This window comes from Pteropus medius, unplaced genomic scaffold, assembly GCF_902729225.1.
Source record: "Pteropus medius unplaced genomic scaffold, Ma_sr-lr_union100, whole genome shotgun sequence".
NCBI lineage: Eukaryota > Metazoa > Chordata > Mammalia > Chiroptera > Pteropodidae > Pteropus > Pteropus medius.
In genome coordinates this window covers 9,663,545-9,683,963 of record NW_024340692.1, presented here as the reverse complement: position 1 = coordinate 9,683,963, position 20,419 = coordinate 9,663,545, and the positions used below count along the sequence as shown (strand labels likewise).

Genomic DNA, 20,419 nt, shown 5'->3' with positions numbered 1-20,419 from the left:
CACAGGGATCTTTCTAATGATGACACAACTAACCAAAAGAAACAGATAAAAAGGAGATTGAGGCCACCACAATGGATGTGTTCTATCCTTGAGGCAGGCATGGTGCTGTGACAGAGCCCACAAAAAAAAATGACACCTGCCCCTGAGAGTGGAGTATGCCCAATATGTGCAATTTCAATTGAAGAGATGTCTAGCTCATCTTCCATGACCTTCAGCAATCTAAATGGGGCAAAGAAAATATGGCCAAAAGTAATAACAGAAACTAGAATGCAGTTTATATGAAATTGGTATAAAAGAGAACTAAAATTGCCAAGGTCTAATGGGATAAAAATCAGATGTTAGTTACTGAAGAAAGTTGGATAATTTATACAAAAATGTTGTCACTCTAGGTTGATTTAAAATAATTTTAAAACTTCCTTTATTTCAGTTTTATATCCCATCCTACATATGAGTGAAATCAGAAGGAAGGAGGGGAGAAGGGAGGTAGATAAAGGTAAAGAGGATCGAATATATGGTGATAAAAGGAAACTGAACTCTGGATGGTGAACATACAATATAATATACATATGATGTATTATTGAACTGTACACTTGAAACCTATATAATTTTATTAAACAATGTCACATCAATAAATTTAATTTAAAAAAATATATAAAAAGTTAAAAATAAAACGAAAAAAACTTCCTTTCTTTGTGAATACAGTCTACATCTGGAAAAAAAATTACAAACGTTTCTATAACTTTTATCATAAAAGACTTTTGAAATAAGGTTTCTTTAATCAAATGTTATAATTACTTTTCATGCTTGAAATTTGCCTTTGCATTTTTTTTTTTTTAGGCGAGGCAATCCTTGGTTGACCTCACAGATTGCAAGGCCCTTGTTGTCTTACAATCCCTTATTTTTTATTTAATACGCCTATAGTACCTGGTCTTCTCAGGTGGTCTCCCATCCAAGTACTGACCAGGCCCGACCCTGCTTAGCTTCCACGTTCAGAGGGGATCGGGCTTGTTCAGGATGGCATGGCCGTAGATGCCTTTGCTTTTTAGACAGCTATAGCTGTTTATGGGTAATCAATCTCAGATTGAACATTAGCCTGTAGTAAACCTTAAAATATGTAATCTAGTAATGGCATAAATAATCTTAAAGCTTTTCATGAATGTTTGTTGTTCACACAAAGAGAAAACAGTCAAGAAGAATTCAAATATAAAATCAGAGAAAACATCCCTAGGGTGTTCTGACTTGCAAATACAAAAGCTTTAAATTTTTTTAGATTTACCAAACAATAAGAAATAAAAGGGATTCTCTAAACAAACAATTGTAAAGCAGCATTGGTCTATCAATGTTCAAGCGTCCGTAGCATTCTCAAAAAACTGCCACTTTCTTCACTGTTTTTATTTTGTTTCTCAGTTAGGTAGTCATAAGGATATAAAATAACTGAATGCTAATTTGTCTCATTAAAAGACCAATAATTGTAACATCAGTATTTTAAGTTATATCAGCATTTTAATTATATAACTTTTTAAGTTATTAACTTACATTGGCTTTATTAGCTAAATCTAAAAGCGTTGCATTTAGAAGCTGGTCTTTGGAGATTCTGCTCAATTCAAACAAATGAAATAAAATAGACGTTTACAGTAACATATTAATTATAGCTTTTAAAGTGATGTTCCACAATTTAATTGATAATAGTTCATTTAGTATGTTCATGTTTTAAAAAGGTGTTCCTTGTTAGATCTTAGGGGCTGTTTAGTTTTGTGAAAGTCTTTTTAAGATAAAGAATGCAAAGAGGTAAAATAAAATGGCTTATATGGACTGAATTTTCATACAGTTTCAGTAGCATTTTTGTCTAAACATGCTCTATTGAAATTTACAATAACAAAAGAATCATATATTCCCTTTCTGGAAATGTGAGATGAATCTTAATACTGATTTCTATAATCTATTCAGTGTACCCATTGGGCAGTGTACCCTAATGGTTAAGAACACAAATTCTGAAAACTCCCTCGATTCAAATTCTAGTTTTGCCATTCAGTAGTGTGAGATTTTGGGCAAATTATTTAACTTTTTTCTATGTCTCCATTTTGTTCTACGTGAAACTGATTAATAGAGGCTGACTCATAGCACTGTTGTAAGGATTGAATGAGTTAATATATGTGAAACCCTTAGAACAGTGCCTGATAATATACATATTTTGATTTTTGTTTCTCGTTTCAGTAACTATCAACAATTTCCAGCCTTCTATAATCTACTGTTATTTTATTTTCATAATATACTCAAACTTTATATATACTCATATTCATATCAAATAATTTTTGGTATACAAATAAACATTTGTGATGCTGCATCTTTTTCTAAAACCAGTTTGGGCAAATTCATATATCCAAAGTCACTGTAAACATATAACTAAGTCTTGGAGCTTAGTTATATGTTTACAGTGATTAATGTACTTTAATGCAGAAGAAAAAAAAAGAGGTCCCCACGTCTCATAGGGTATATTCTTTTATAATCTGATACTTCCACAAGTAACTTGGAAATCAGAATAAACAATAGTTCCAATAGAAACAATAGCTATTCTTTTTCCCCTCCCCAAACAAGTCTCCAAATATCGTGATTTTTTTTTGTCAAGTTTCTCTTTTGATAAATAAATCTTTCTATGAAGGTCCTCTGGAAATATCTGGCCTTTCAAAAGAAGTTGGGCAAGTACACTAAAGTAGAGCAGTGCTTTAGTGTAGTGATTAATTACAAAGGTGAGAAGCACAGTCCTACCTCCTCTCCATGCTCCCCATCTTTGTAGACCAGTTCATAGTTGGCGATGGTGTCTGACCGTGGAGGTGTCCAAGAGAGCAAAATACTTGTTTCAGACTCGGGTTCTGCTTTGAAGTTTAGTGGCTGCCCTGGTACTAAAAACAGGGAGTCAAAGAATTGAGTTTACCATCACCATAAATATTCATATGTTCTTTCATTAGTACATCTGTTTAAACCTTTCAAAACGTGTCTACATGTATCAGCTTAATGGAGAGCTAGGTCTCTTACATTGTCCAAATTAATTTGTATATATAAAGCCCATTTTCCTCCTTCAAGGAAAAGAATGATATTATGAATTCTGTCCATGTCCTTGGGTGGTATAATATTTATACAAGATACAGAACTAGCAAATGTAAAATATATCAGGCTCTGAATTCAATTTTAAGAGTAATGAAATTATTTACTTCATAATATTGTTGTAAGTGATCAATGAAATGATTTAAATGATGCACTTGCAATAAATATTGCCTAAATCATAATCAGGGCTAAATTTATAAAAGTTATTGCTATTTTGTAACTGAGTGGAAACTTACTCTCTAGCACTGTATATAACTTTCAAAATTATTTCCAATTAGGTTTATAAAATTCCACCTTCACTGCATTAATAGAACCTACAGGCAACCAGAATCACTTAGCAGTTTTTATTACCAACCCATGTTTTAAGAAAGAGGTGAAAAAGGAGATAAAAAGCTATCACTTACAAATAATTACTTCTAACCCCGAAATGACTTAATATATTAGATCTAATATAAACTTAATATTGTCCCTAGTGAGAGGGAGCTAAATTACTACACAAATTAAAAAGTTTATAGAATACACTTATTATCAGAAATATAGTAATTTATCAAAGGTCTTCCATAATTCTCATATTAGTCATATTACCCATGCAATAGAGAATTTGGAAGAGCTATATATAAGATGTAGTAACAAATGAGACATCTATCTAGTTGAAAACACCTTACTCGAATGTTATTTTACAATAAGTTTACTGACCCCCAATCCTTGGTTAACACCTAATTCCCATCAGGTCCTCTAACCATTATTCACAAGGCTAATGGACTTCAGAGCATTGCTAGCACAGCAAACTTCACATTATTCTTGAACAGTGTCTGCTCTGATTGGTACCCAAGCTTTGCTGGCTGTTAAAGAATTTGATCATTACCCTTGATATTGTGGCATGTTTCAAAGTCTAATAACTAAACATATATTCCTATCCCCAAAAGTTCATGTGAGAATTCCGTGTGTATTTAATAAAAAAACAAGAACAATGATATGTACTTCACACCAGAGGGAAAAAGATCATCTAAAGTACTTTCTGCAAATAAGCATAAACATTGAAAAACATATAAATTAATGTAACCGGTAGCTGATATATGACATCGATTTCTTAAGTACTTGAATCATCATTTTTATAAGTTCAAAAAACCAAAATGTATTACTTTCTTTCTCTTTTGTAATCATCTCTCTGGAGTATGATTTTAAAACTGCTTGTTGTTTAAAAAGGGATTAAAGTCTAGAGGGATCTAGCAGATTGGTTTCTAAGATCCCTAATTATCATTTTATTCCACTGTCTGCTCTGATAACCTGTGAGTCAGACTCTTTCTCTGTGTGTGTGCGTGTGTGTGTGTGTGTGTGTGTGTATCTTATGCATGTGCACATTCATGTTAGGACTGATGCTTAAGGCCACCAATAGTCAGTGCTTCATATTTCTAATTGCATTCATCTCTTCTCTCTTTTTATATCACAGGCCTTGAGATACTCATTAATTTAATGCCTCTGGGAATATATGTTCTGAACAGGGTATTTTTTTTTTTAAAGTACCTGCCCAGTGGGTGACCTAACACAATAATTCAGATTGAAAGATGGAGACAAAAGAAGATAAAAAAAATATCAAGAGCAAGAGAAGGAGAAACAGAGAGAAATAAAAATAAACAGGCAAATAGCAAAGCAAATAGCAAATGTATTACTTCTAAAAGGGAAACACCAAAAGTACTGAAAGGAGCAACAATGGAAGTCAAGAACAATCAGGAAGATGGAGAAATTATGATTGGATTCTAAGATGATGAGAGGGTTTCTCAGCCTCAAACACACCCACAAATACATACACACATATCTGTACAGCCACTTCTTTTTCTCTAGTTTTATTCCTTTTTGCCTTTTCCCCAACTTCCACAAGTCTGGGGAAGAAGAAATCCTTGTGATAACTCTGAACTTAAATCAAACTGGAGGACAGTATTGTCAGGAATCAAAAACAGACAGTATTGAAGGGCTCCTTAGTACAATAGCTTGTTACGTGTTTTCTCCTTGCCTAACGCTAATAATAAAATAAGTGACGTTGATTGAAAACATCTTGGAAATTTAATTAAATTTTTCTTATTTAAACTGTTTACTTTCTTGCTTTTAATTTTACTTGAACGAATTCCCGGTAGGTCTCAATGCTTCATCCTCGTTTAGTGACACAAACTTCACCTGATCCTCTAATTCTGTTTGGTTCTATTAAGGACCTTCTTCTTCTAAATAATGAATCAGATAGGCATACCAGTGTCTTAGAGGATTTACTGTCCATTATATTCTTGGACAAAGTAAGTAGTGGCCAGATGACTTAATGGTAGGTCTCTGCACCTAATGTTTAAAGGGCTCTCTTCTTCTGCTTCCACCATCCTTTTCTTTTGAAATAATTTGGAGGGTAATTTAAGTTACTAGATTCTAGTAACATAAATGCCTATAGGTGTCAGGAAAATTGCTTAGATGAGTGTAGAAGCCATGTGAGGCTTGGGATCGGCTGGAGAATGCCTGGCCCACCCGAAGGAGCTGATAAGGTTCAGCATCAGGAAACTGCTGCCTTGTGGAATATGGGCCAAGTCTTGCCCAAGTTTCTGAGTTTTCAGCAGAAGTTGACAGTGAATCTTCTATCTTTCAGTTTTTAACAACTGGAAATTGAATTAAGTGAAATTAACTCAAAAACACTGAATGGGGCAAAATGTATCTACAGGTGAAATCCAGCATATGGACCAGTGCTTTAAAAGATCTTTTCATATCAGGGTCTTTGCTCATGAATGCTTTAAGGTGCTACTACTCAGACTTTCTTGGGATTTGAGAGTTCACCTACAGATATTGCTTCCTCAAGGTCATTTAGTTATAGTTGAAACAACTACAATAAAGCTGAGGCTTCAAAGGAAAATAAAAAAGAGAGAAGTGAAATTAATGGATTTATTTTTACATTCCCCAAACATATTAGGTCTAATGATGATAATATATGTATTTGAGAAAACACTTTAGGGGACTCCAAATTGTTATATTTATTTTCTGTGCTTGGAGACATAGGGAATACTTCATCATCTGTCAACTGGATTTTTATACCAAACATTGTGGCTACAGAGGTTTATTAACATTTATATTTGCATTTTCTCCCCACCCGTCACACATACACATAATTTTTTTAATACTCTTAGAGTCTTTATACTTCAAAGTTACTGGCATTCACTTACCTCTTGTTCGTTTAAGTCTATTTTATTTTTATTTAAGAGATTTTTCCGTGTTGCATTATTTCCCTCAACAATTACCTGAACATAAATTTCATGATAAAAATCTGAAATTCTGAGTAATTCATGGGCAAATGGAAAGAACCCATCTGGAATCTTAAATCCAATTATTATACCTTAAAAATGGAAATATGATAATATTGACCATAAACCAAATTTAGAATGTAAATGTAAAAAGAGGAAATAAAAGTAGAAATACAAACTATTTTTTTAAATTACTCATAAGAAATGGTTATATTCTGTGAAGTGGTGTTAATGGTATATTTTTCTTGATTTACTTATTTAATGTTCACAAGGATATACAAATATGAATTATCATTTCCCTAAAATAAGATTATAATCCCATTGATAAATGTAAAGTATTTGAGTAGTACCACTATTATACTCTATAAATATCTAAGGCACTTCAAAGACAGAGAAAGGAGAATGAATTAGAAATAAAGGAAAAATATGCATGTCATCTAAAATGTTGATATTCGAAGAGATCAACATTTGAGTAAAATTTAGGGAATATCTCTTAAAAGAAAAAGAGTAGCAAATATTAAGTGGCTAAACAAAAATTTCATCTAGCCATTTATAAATATGAAATATTACCGAAGAGACTAGAAAACCCATTATTGGTAAAATGTGTAGTACTTTAATAAGGTACATATTTTTAAATGTGTATATCTACCTTATTGATAAATGATAATAACAACAATAAAAGCAACAACCAGAATTATAGTGGAAGTAAAACGAAATAAAACAAAACAAAATTCAAAACAAAGAATCTGATTTGTAAGTGCCACAAATATATCATTGACAAAATAGGTACCCAATACACAAGCAGAGGCACAAATCTTACTCTGACCTGTCATTAAACATCAATAAGAAAATGTTAAATTTTATTAAATTTAGATCCAGAGCTCCTTCCTCATTGCTAAAACCATTTAGAGAAAGCATTTAAATTGGGCTCATAATTTTGGTTATTGGGAGTCAGTCTTATTTTAGTTTGCTGATACAGGCCTGTTGACTTACACTAATGAAGTGATTCATGAAGTTCTGGACACCTAAAGCACAATATTTCTAACTGTCATAGGTTTACATTATAATAATTTCGCAATGCCAGAATTTGTAGAATTACCTTCTTCAAAATGTTTAAAGTTGATACTACCCATTAGTATTTACTTAGTAAATATATAATTCTTTTCTTCCAAAGACTTATATTATTAAGATACACAAATACAAATCAGTAGACTTTTCCCAAGAATATATTAAGTATATAGAAGAATTAGAGGTCAGATATGTTTTCTAAAGTTCAGAAAATAAGACATTAGGATTTAACAGGTTTAGAATGCTTCCATCAACATCAAATGACATTTTTTATAGTGTATTATTTTTAAGATAAAATTTATTTCATTTATCAGTTTTATCTGTACTTCTTAAAATAAAGTATAGTTACTCAAAGATTTCATTATAATTATCTCTATGAGAAAACTATATAAGAAAATATCCTTTCCAAATGTGTTAGCTAATAGTGGAGATCTTCTTCTAGAACAATATTAATATTTCTCTTATAAACTACCATATCTTCCACATAGTTTCAAGGTGAACTAGTTGTAAGTGACTAGAATGCCAGAAGTTAAAATTTGGAAAATTTGGAAGGTTAACCCATATTTCTAGAAAATAATCATCTTAAATTTTTTCACATTTAAAATTATTTAAAGTTTATTTAATATCTTCAATTATATTGATATTTGTATTTAAGGGGAAATATTATTGACAATAAAATGAATATTTTGATTTTCTATATTATCAGAAATATATCAATTTACATGAATCCTCCATTTATATTATTACGGGTGACAGCAATCTTAAATAAGATCAAATGTGATAATTTCCCTTTTAAAATCACTGTTACTAAATACTGTTCCTTCAGAGTCTTATTTTAAACAAAAATTGAGATATTAGTGTCAAGGAATTAAATACAATAAAATAAAATGAACACATTTCCAATGTAAAAGACAAAATTTTACCTTTCTGTGTATATGAAATTAAAATACGCTTGAGAAATTCTTACACATTATTGATTAGTAAATTTTCATAGGTTGAGAAAAGATAAAATTGCAGTGAAAGTAATCATGTCCTTAAATTTTATATAACCTCTTAAAAAGAATATTTTATAATGGTTTATGTCTTTGCCTAGCAATGATCCTAAGAATTAGCAAGTCAGCAACAAGAAAAAGGAGCAGCTCAGCATTAATTATATCAGAACGAACATCATTGTATTTGGCAGTTGTCCACTAACATCAAATGGCCTTTGTTAATTAAGCCTAGAGAACAGATCAAATCATTTGTGCTATTTTGGAAGGTTTTCTTAGCCTATTGATCTTGGCAGGCGCAAGTCATTATGTCATCATATATCTTCTCAATCATTGGGTATTAAAAGTCACATATCTTCTCAATCAATGGGTATTAAAAGTACAACTATTATGGAAGATTCTTGGAAATATCTTAAAGTCTAATGGAGATTGGAAACAACTATTCTAATGCATCTGTGACCCATTCGCCTAGATTTTTCTAAGTTCAGAGTCCTTGGATCACATTAACTCATTTGCCCCTGTTATAATACTACTTTCATTGAGTTATGATTTATGTTACATTATGCCCACTGGTAAGACAGAAAATCAAAATATGGCCTATTTAACATCAGTTCTGTATCTTTCAATAAACTGTGACCAAAGGCATTACTGTCTATTATTCCATGTTCTAAATACAGGATTCTCATAATTCTCAAGAATTCTTAGGTTTGGGCTGAATTTAGTTCCAGGAACTATTTGGTTTCTTAGATAGCCTAAATCCTACTGTCATCAAAAAAGAAAGTAATGAAACATGAAAGATTTCTATGTTTAAATCTGTGGTTAGAAAACCAAATTTAGTGATTGAGTATAATAACTTTCTATGAAAAAAGGTATTTATTCTAGTTCTTTCAGATAAACTTATTTTTTCATATTTAAGTGGCTTAATATACTTTTGTACTGGGATGCTCTAATAGCCACTTCAAATATTTCAGAAGTAAATTCTATGTCATTATTAAAGATATGAATTAATGACATACTGTGTTTCCTGTCTCTATTTGTTTATCGAGCACCTAGAGCACACAATGACCTAGTAGTCACTAAAACTAGCACTAGCACATTAGAAAATTATTATTTTGAAAGATATTGGTGCTTAAAAGTTATCTAGGGTACCGAGATTTAAATTCTGCTTTCCCACTTACTAACCTCATGACCCAAAGCAAGTTCCTGAAATTTTTATCTATGATCCTCAGTTTACTCATTGGCAAGTAGGATAATTTCACATCTGCCTAATTTGGGTAGTAAGAATTAATACATGGAAGTTTATAGCAGAGTGCCTAACATATCTCAGCTGTTAGTATTATGATGATGATTATATGTTATCATCAAGTTATAAGATGTTTCTGTCCATTTACAAAATCGATAGCCCTGCTATGGGTTTAAGTGTGTCCCACAAAAATTTATGTTAAATTCCTAAGCCCCAGAACCTCAAGATGTAGAAATAGGGTTGCTGTAGACGTATTTAGTTAAAATGACACCACTAGGTTGGGCCCTAATCCATTTTGACTGGTATCCTTTAAAAAAGTGAATATTTGGACACAGAGACAAGCACAGAGGGAGAATGACATGTGACAATGAATGCAGAGATCAAGATGATGCTTCTAACAAGCCATGGAACAGCCAAGATTGACAACAAACCACCAGAAGCTAGAATAAAGTCTTGAAACCTTCCTCACAGTTCTCAGAGGGAACCAATTCTGCTGACATCTTGATTTTGGACTTCTAGCCTCTAGAATTGAGAGACAACAAACACTTGTTGTTTAAACCACCCAGTAAATGTATTTGTTACAGTAGCCCTAGGAAGCAAATAGAATTTCTAATCTTTATAAGGTGGTTATTATTTCAGATGAGAAAACTAAAATTCAGAGAAGTAACTTGTCCCAGGTTGCAGAGCTAAAAATGGTAGATTGGGATTCAAACCCTGGTTATGTCACTCCAAGACCAGGGATTTTTAAAATATCATAGCTGAAAAATCAGAAAAACTAAAAGTGGATTATAGGAATATATTCTTCTCATATACTTTCTTGTATCTCTTAATGGTAATTGAGCTGCTCAAGTAGTATAATATAAAATAATCTTATAATAGTTGATGACTTTTAATCAAGTCAAAGAACAAGATTCACAGATTTCTATATTTTCTGTTGAGAAACTTATGAAAAATTAATCTATAGTATTTTCCTATAAGTTAATATAGCAAATAAATACAGAACTGTAAAAGTCAAGTCGGGAAAATTTATGGATGATTTTTAGGGTAATCGTGGTAAAATATATTTTTATATTTATCTTTCATACTAGTAGAGAAAAAAATAAATCCATGAACAAACCAATAAGAACGATATGAAAATAAAGCCAGGCAGGCTGTAAATATGTTCTGAGATTTAGCAGCCAGGGCAAATAGGTAAACATAGTCATATGATTTATAAAGCCCATGACATGAAAACAAGTCAGTGATTAAAAAAGTTTATTAGTTACGACACCTAAGAATGTGTTAATTCATCCCCAAGGTTATCTAAGAGTTACACACCTATAGATTATAGATACTATCTCCAGTAATACATTTCTCCAATAATACGTAAATTATCATAACAAACCATTGATATGGGTCACTCATAGATTAATGGAAGTTTAAAAGGCACCAACAAAATATGTCAAACGAACAGCTCTCAGAAGTTCAAGAAGAAAGCTGCTGTTATATTTCCAGCCCAGGCAAAATTGGTCACTTTGAATCAAAGACCATAGAGTTTTGATATCCCTTTATTAAAATAAAACCACTGGCAGGGCCAAGTTTTTCTTCATAAAGTAGTTTGGCGTCTGTCTAATACTCACTAAAGTGGGTGAATCAAGCCCCAGAGTTTTATCTTAGATCTTGGTAACTATCTTTCTTCACCTCTAAGGCCATACAAAGAAAACAAAATCTAAAAGCCATTAAGAGAATATTTATTTTTAAGAAGTAGCTTCCTGGCAAATATAAGCCATTTAAATATCCAAGGCCCCTTGACAAATGGTTTTATTTTTAACTTTATGCTGAACCATCAAATCTTTCACAAATTATTTTAGTGACTATTCTATCAGAGTCACTAGTATAAAAAAGCAGAGACAGAGTTCTTTTATTTTCAAAATGCTGCATGGAGGACACATTCATCCATCTATGCAGAAAAGTGTTCAAGTCATTTGGGTACGAATTAAAAGAAAGGATGCTCAATGCATCCTTGTACTTCGAACTATTATTTAGTCTTTCAGGTAAGTCTGCCTGTTTCCTTTCCAGATACCTTTATCTTAACCCTTCTCTTAGAAACTCTAAGTCTCAAAAATTAAAAATTTATATTATTTTTGTTCTTCATTTTTCTCCTTGCCACCTGTTAGCACCAATTCCTTCCTCCTTTCCTACTCCCCATCCAGAACCAGACTTACCTCCTGTCTGAGTGATGACTTGTATATCACTTGAAAGAGGACCATCTCCAATTGAGGTAAAAGCCAGGACTTTGACAGAATATGTTTTCTGGGGCACTAAGTTGCCAATAGTAGTGATCTGGCTGTCAGCTACATTGTGTTTCATCCAGTTGTTGACGTGCTGAGTGGGATCCATTGTATAATAAACTCTGTACCCTTGGATCTGCCCATTGGGCTCCTCGGGTTCCTTCCATTGTACCAAAATGGTGGTTGAACTCAACATCCGCGCCTGGACATCCCGTGGGGCGCTGGACGGTGCTTGCTCTGACGTTTGTGTTAGTACAGGCTCACTGGGAGGCCCCCGTCCAATATTATTGACAGCAACAACCCTGAATTCATAATCCGAGTAGGGACTAAGTCCAGCAACACTGTAGCGTGTGGTTGCCACTCCATCAATTTCTTTATAAGGTTCCTCAGAATTTTTAGGTTTATGCTGAATGATGTAATAAGAGACAGGCTCAGGGTTCCCAGAGTCCCAGGTCAGTGTGATGCTTGTGGCTGTGCTCTCTGTCACTACAGGAGTTCCTGGAGGTTTGGGTAAGGCTTGCAGGGAGGAAAAAAAGAGACAGTCACCACCCATCATAAACTCTATTGGGAAGACGGAATTATGTGCCTACTAAATATTTGACTGGATGATATTATAGCATGAAATAGTTTTCTAATTGGTCAGAAAAGTACAGTAAGACAAGCATAGGTGACAAATTCCGTTACCAGACAGGCATCATCGCACTGTATTTTGGGGCTTGTGTCCAAATCTACCACTTATTAGCTATGTGATCTTGGATGTGTTGCTTAACCTCTCTTTGGTTTAGTTTTCTCATGTGAAAAATGGAAAAAAAAACCCGTGTTATTGGAATTATATAGTTGGGTAACTCTATTTCACGAGTTTACTGTAAAGACTAATGAGCTAATCCAGTAATGCCCTTAGAATATATCTGGCATCCTCAAAAAACATTAGTTGAAATTATTTTATTATTATTATTATTATTATTATTATTGTTATTATTATTATTAGCTTGGTCAATTAGACCCTTGCTTCAAGAAATAAATTATATAACTAAATACCAATAAATGTTGGACAAATCTGGAATATATTGAATTGGTATTAAAATGCTATCGAAGAATAATATCCATATTGTTTTCCAGTTGTAAGACATAGGTAACATTACTATAATTTTCTTATAATCTAACTTTTATATTAAAAAAATGCCAAAGCTACTAAATTAAATCATATTCACAAATCTCTTTTAAAGTATTTTATTGTCATAATATGTATTCTATATCTGACATCAGTAATATTTGAGATAATAGCTACATAATAAATATTTGCAATTCAATTCACCTTAGAGATCCAATTTATTTTTCATTTTAGCAGAACACAACTCAAAATGCTACTAATTAAGAATACAATCCATCTACATTGGTGACCTCACATTTAAATACCTTACCCAGGACAATGATTCTGAAAGAGTTATTAGGAGAGAATCCATCTGACTTTTTGGAGAAAAGTCAGAAGGCAATCCTCATATAAACCAACTCTTTAGTACCTTTTTCCTTGTCAACATAAAGGAAAAAAGTACAGTACTCCCTAGAATGGCAGCTTTTCAAGAGAAGCAGCCTTGTACTTGATTACTGTTGGGTCCCCAATAACCTAGAACACTGCTAGCACTGAGTAGGTTTTTCTCAAGGATTGCTAAATGATTGAATGAGTCGATTTCCATTTTTCTTACTCTTTTCAAGTCGCTCTATTTGTTTTGATTCACTTTTTGCCTTCAAGATCCACTCTTATGTTTTATTTACTTATTTTTGAGGTGGAGCGGGCAGGGAAACAGCAATAGTCAGGAAAATAAAGATAAGAAGTAGAATAAGATATTAGTTTACTGTGACTCGTGACTTTGAATTTTTGAAGGTCTTCAGTAAACCTTCAAATATTTAAAGCTGAAATGGTTATTATGAGAAAGGCTATTTGCATATCACTCTAAGAACTATAGAAGAATAATATTTGACCAAAGGACTTTACTGAAAATAATAAAAAGACATTTGTTTAAATATTCTGGCCTGACATTTTTCAAGAAAGTAGGTGATCCAAAATTTCCCTAGATGTCTTTCTGAATTTTTAAAGTAAAAATATTTCTAATTAGAGGTGTGTTTACTGATAGTTAACAGATCTTATTAGTTTTGCTATGTCACATTTACTGTACAGTATCTGTAATGTATAGATAAGTATAAATATGATTAATATAGTTAAGAATATACAATATGTTACTATTTTAAATGACTAAATGTTGACAATGGTGTGTACCTTTGTTCTTATGTCACATTATTGGTTTTATATAGTATATATTTGATATATTTGCTTTGTTAGAGATATAGAATGTAACATGTGTGTTACATTTCTTAGGATCAAACTTCCTAGAAAGGGAAGTTAATTTGTGTTCATTTTGCAGTACTTCCAGATATTTGCAGAAACCTCAAGTTACCCTCAGTCTGATCCATTTTGCAAATGTTCTAGAATTCTATAAACATTGGGTAAAAACAATTGGTATCCTCACATTCTTACTTTTTCTTTGATTCAAATATATCCATGGAATATAGTACTGTGATTATGTTTAGTTCTCTTATTTCAAGCACAAAATATTTCTTGAGCACTTCCTCATTGCAAGGTAAAACATAAAGCTAAAACAATATAAATCCTCTTGCATTTTGATATTCAATGGTAGGGTCCATTAAAACTTTTTAAAGCATCTATTATTTGACCATGTTAATTGCAATTCTTTTTTTCCCCTTTGTCTTTTTACACTTATTTGTATTCTTCTATCATGTGGCTCTTATCGAGGTTCTATATTAATATGAAACTGGTATATATCAGTTCTTCCATAATGGTTGATTGTGTCCAGCATTCTTCATTCGGGCTGGTTAGTGCCTGGGCCCAGTCTGTTTTTAAACATTTTGATGATTATTGCTACTTAGGCTGCCAATACTTTTAAGAGAGAAACTGCTTACAATAGATACGTGTATCTTACATGATACCACAGGTATGATTACACTGTGACATCTGAAACACTGATTCATTTTCAAATTCCAAAGATAGATTTTGTAGAGGCATTAGTCAGGTAACTTGAGTGTAGCCAGACCCTCAAAGCATGAACCACTGAGCATACCTTTGACAGTGATCTGTGCTATTGCTTCAATGACACCCAGTGTTGACATAGCAACACAAGTGTAATTTGCTGACTGTCTTACATCATTCAATTCTAGGACATTTCTTCCTATTGGCATATCATCTTCAGGTGTCAGATCTTCTGCCCCCAACATCCACTTCACATAAGGCATTGGTGACCCCACGGCCACACAGGTGATATTAACGCTTCCACCTGGCATGATTTCATGATTAGTGGGTGGGATAGAGAATCTTGGTGGGACACGGCGAACTGGAACAAAACACAAGGGAAGATGATAAAATATACAAGGCAAGAAAAAATGGCTCTTTGAACACATGACATGCACTGTACAGACACGATTAAACAATTGAACATATTGTGGACTGTCAAAAACAGAACAAAGAAAAACTGTGGATAATACAAACCGTACAAGTATGGTATGTGCATACACACAAATATAATTATTTAGTCACTGATATCTTAGACACATTTATACAAAAGTTGATTCAGACCTACAAGGGCCCCACAAAGAAACTATCTACAGATTAACAATACACAAACATCATGCATAAGATAAACACAAAAACATATACATACATGCATATAAAATAATTCTATGCATCTATGTATATGCGGAAAAGGGGGCTGGAAGGTCACCAGCAGGTTTAAATTGGGTATCAAAGCCAACACCTGTGCTGTGCACTTCCAGTTGCTGTGAATGTATGTGTGGGACCACACTGTCACATCCCAGCCCTGGAAAACATCATCTAGAATATACTGAAAGTACATTTTATTTGCTTTCAGACTCAGAGTAGATGCAGCCTCCAGACCTCACACTAAAACTGGAACAAACATAGAAATATATATACATATCGATTTACGGTCACAGAAGAAGAAACAAAGCCAACGCCAGTAGAGATACCGGATTGGGTCATGCAAGGCATGCACAAGATGAAGTCTCAAGGCCCGTGCTTAGGACAATGGGAGAAAGGCTGGAATTCATGACGACAATGACAGAAGAAATAACAGGGTAATAGGACTAAAGACAAAGGGAGGAAGTAAAGTAAAAGGATTGAGATAGGAATTTAGGGGATGACAGGGTTGAAAGTAAAAAGATATTAGATTCATAAGGTTGTAATAGGTAAGGACTGTAAATTTAGAAAGGGATCTGGGTATTTCACATTCAGGATTCCATTCAGTTCATAGCCAAGGTAAAACAACATAGATGATGACAACGAAATCTAGTAAAAGGCTTGTTATGCCTACATTCAAATTGAGGGACACTGTGTCTAAAACATACAGTGGGACATGACATTAAAAGAAGAGGTCATATTAAAGCAACATGACACAGAAAGAATTACCAAGCAACTACAGTTCAGTGTTCCTGCTTCAGATAATCTGCACGTTTATGTGTGTTTAAGTACATGTGTCTCGGACATGGTACAAGGAGAAAGTAAGAGATATATAGGTTTCATCTTGGGCTTTTATTGGCAAAACCTTACACCTTGAGTATTTTAGATCAAGAGATAATCATTAGGAGTATAGCTTAAAAACAAATAAAGAAGTGATTTTTTAAATTATAAATAATAAACAAACAACCTCATAACCCCAAGAAGATAATAAGTAAATAATTCTGTCATTAACTTTTTGGCTGCACTTAAGGTTGAGATAAACCTCTGTTGATTCAAGAGGGCTCGCTGCAATGGCCTCATGGGTGAGTGACAGGCATAGGAGAAGTAACGAGAGAGCTAAGCATGCCTCCTGCAGCCAATTCACAGGTTACACAAAGCAAGCAGGAGCCACTGTAGACTTTGAGGTGTCAAAGAACATATCAAGAAAAATGAAGGAGAGTTTAGTCTTCATGCTTGGGATTAGGGGAACAGCTACAAAGATTCATTCTATGGGCAGCAGGCATCCTTGTAAAAGACAGAAATTAAAGGTGGGACAGGGGGTGGGAAGAGTGGAGCAGGAAGGAAAGCAGGAACACTGACCAAATTCACCGGACCTGAGAGAGTTAAGTGTTACCAGTTACCATGCACCCAGGTACATTCTCTCCCATCATGCATCACAGTTAGATACCACCAGCAAGCATCGGAAGCCATAGCCAGGGCATTCTCTGCTAAAACATACCATTAACCAAAAGAAGACCACAATGCAGCTACATTCATTTCATTTGTATTCTTTGTTATTGGTTTAATTAATAGTTTTGTAAGGTGGGTAAAAAGTAAAAAACACACCAACCTTCTCGCAGCTCTGAGGGATGTAGGGGGTTTGATGCAGAACACAATGAAATGAGGAAAGGAGAAAAACAAGGGAAACACAGAGAGAGTAAAAAGGCCATATCAAGGCTTTCAACTGCTACTTGAACATTTTTATTTGCTCTAGTTAATCCTTCCTACCTCAGCTGAAAAGTTAGCAATACCTCATGGACTAACATGGTATTAGAAACAATAACTAGCATCATTTTGAAATTTTTCCATTAAAGAAGGTACACATGCCTCATGCAGCAAAGGAAGTCACCATTGTGAGAAAAAGGATCAAGGGGCTATCAAAGAATTTGGAGAAGAAATAATTTTCTTCATATTCTCCCACCCCAGACTCCAGAGAAACAAGAGAGAAAAACATCCCCACAGAAACAAAATTATCTCAAACAAAAATTTCAAAATCAAGCTAGATATTTTCCTAAGGGAACCCATCCTACTGCAACTTAAAGCCCTCTCAGTCTTTTATCTATTCCCACCCCCACCCACACCTTTTGTGGTTATTCATAGACATGTAGACCTTAAATAAGAGCATTTTCACTGGACAAAAAAACTACAGGAACCAGCTTTGACAACTCCAGGGAAAAAGAAACACTTCTTTCTAGTTGAAATGAAAGGCACAGCCATTCATAAGCTCAAAATTTAATCATTTCTATTACTTACAAGAAAATATGAATATATCCTCATTCATTCTTGTCCCAAGGGCAACTAATATTTTTTTTAAAAAATATAAGCAGTATTCCATGGTAATCAAAAGAATAAACTTTTTCAGAAAGTCAAATTTTTAAAACAATGTGTGTATGTGTGTGTATATATATGCATAGACATATGCACATGCATAAGTCTGTTTATAAATAAAGTATAAAGAAGAAAATATAATTGTGTTATTTGCATGTAGCACCTTTTTCTTTTTTTTTTTTTTTAATTAGCAGTTTTATTGTTACAGCACCACAGTAGAGGTCCTGAAGACATAAACACCTTTATGCTTGGAGTTGCACAGAGAACTGATTAGTAGCACACCAAGCAATTAACTCAGGGTTTGAAAAGGAAACAGAAGAGAAACAGCAACAGAAAAAAGAAAGAAGAGAAGAAAACCTCAAACAAATGCAAAGCACAGATCAATCAATGTAGTAAAAACAGAAATCAAAATGTAAAAATGCAAATATACTTACAAATTTCAAGCCTCAGGATAGATTTTATTCAAAACTGGTTAATGATTTTGAAATTTTTTAAACAACCTATTTAAAAATTTTAATCTCTAGTCACTAAAATGCTTCAGCTACTGTAACTATTAGTAAATCAGCTTGTTAAATACTGACATCACAACACAGATCCTGTGGGTATCTCAACTCCCCCTGAGCCTGAATGAAGAAACGATGCCGGGGTTATGTCACTCCTACCTCTGACATATAAATTGGCAGGGGCAGAATAGCGAGTGCCCGCGCTGTTGGTGGCAACACACTCATATTTTCCTTGGTCAGATTCTTCACTCTGTTCGATCTGAAGGGCGCCTGTATGGATATAAAATATATTGCCAAAGAGATGGTCAGAGAAGGCTTTCTCAGTTCAGAAAACTAAACCTCTTAACAATATGAAAAGCCCTGCAAAGCGAAGGTCCACTCAACGTCGATTCAATCTCTTGCTAAGGTGCACAGACAGAAAATGATGCGATGAGAAAAACATATAGAGATTATTTTTGTAACATCATCAATGCTAGCATAAGGAAACAAACAATATCTCTTTCCCCAAGCAAGAATTCTAGTCATAATTAACACTCTTATTTCCTAGACTAATAAAATGAAGATGGGTGAGACTGCTTCAAGGAAGTATGGCTTTTAAATAAAACAAAAGATTAATTTTTGGTTTTGTTTTGTTTCATTTTGGTATCAAAAGTGGCGCAAAAGATAGGTACGCTCAAAAAAAACCAGGCCGGGTTTTCAAGAAAGTCTTCCGCTGAAGAAAGGCAAAAATACGCAGCGAGTACAAAAAGGCTGCACAAAGCAAAAAATTAAAATTAGTCATTATAAATTACGAAAATGTTACTTAAAGAAACAAAACTCCCTTAAGACATGCAGATTTTTAAGAAAAGAAAGACAGTTTGCCACGACTTACAATCATTAATTACGTCTGCTGAAAAACAAAGAGTAGTTGAATTAGAAGGTTTTGAAAAAGTTAAAAAGCACGGCCTATGCCAGCAAGGAAGAGCCAACCAACCACTGCTTGAGGACCTCGAGACGGATCCCCTAAGACACCCATCAAAATCCACCAGTGGGATTAGCAGTGTGGTGTCACAAAACCCCAAGAAAAATACAAAAGAATTATAAAAGAAATGAACATTGAGTCAAAGTATAAAAAACCAGCAATATCACATACCACCAAGAATACTGAGCACCTTTTGTTTCCATAGCCTGAAAGACAGAAGATCCAAAAATCCAGAGGCGAGTAATCCAAGAAAAAAAGAAGTGGGGGGAAAAAAGCATTGCTGTCAGGTTGTAGGCGAGTGTGATCAGGTGGAAAGGGGAGTCATTCTTTGACTTTTAAGACATTAAGAGAAAAAAGAATTGAAGAACAAAAGCAAAAACCTTTTGAAAGATAAAGACAAAAAGCAGATGTTCCAGGCTGTCTTCTGCATGTCTGCCACTGTTCTCCAGACCATCTTGGCTTTGGTCCAGAACAAGAACAGCTAAGGAAGAAAAAAATGATCTTTTTTTCTCCAGTTGGACAAAAAAAAAAAAAAAAAAAAAAAAAAAAAAAAAAAAAAAAAAAAGGAAAAAGGAAGAAGAAGAAAAGGAAAAAAAGAGGGACAGATGGTACGCTGTGACTGGTCTGTGGTCCAGAGACCTGGATATGCTTTCTTTGAAGCATATCACAACTTAAATAATCATTTTCATAAAGAAAGAAATGAACAAAACAAAGAGAAAAAGGAAAAAGAAAGGAAAAGTCACAATATGAGAGTCACCGATCATAACCAAACAGTACAAAGAAAAAAAACAGTTGATGGACATTATTGGAATGATTCTGAAAACAGGACAAAGATGAGAATGATGAAAGGACAGAAAGAATGAGTAAGATCATTCTGTGAA

At 33.6% G+C, this 20,419-nt stretch overlaps 1 protein-coding gene and 1 pseudogene across 20 annotated transcripts in view; both read right to left on the bottom strand.

Annotated features, from left to right (window-relative positions):
• The window catches only part of PTPRD (protein tyrosine phosphatase receptor type D), a 467,045-nt gene that overhangs the window by 167,412 nt on the left and 279,214 nt on the right, over nt 1–20,419 (bottom strand). For all 20 annotated transcript variants that reach the window (XM_039877795.1, XM_039878308.1, XM_039878028.1 and 17 more), the window contains 4 exons: nt 18,737–18,847; nt 15,076–15,345; nt 11,876–12,457; nt 2,767–2,900 (listed from right to left, as the gene is read on the bottom strand). In XM_039877795.1, the coding sequence (XP_039733729.1) occupies nt 2,767–2,900; nt 11,876–12,457; nt 15,076–15,345; nt 18,737–18,847 (1,097 nt within the window). The remainder of the gene's footprint in view (nt 1–2,766; nt 2,901–11,875; nt 12,458–15,075; nt 15,346–18,736; nt 18,848–20,419) is intronic.
• On the bottom strand, nt 913–1,031 carry LOC120593025 (uncharacterized; annotated as a pseudogene).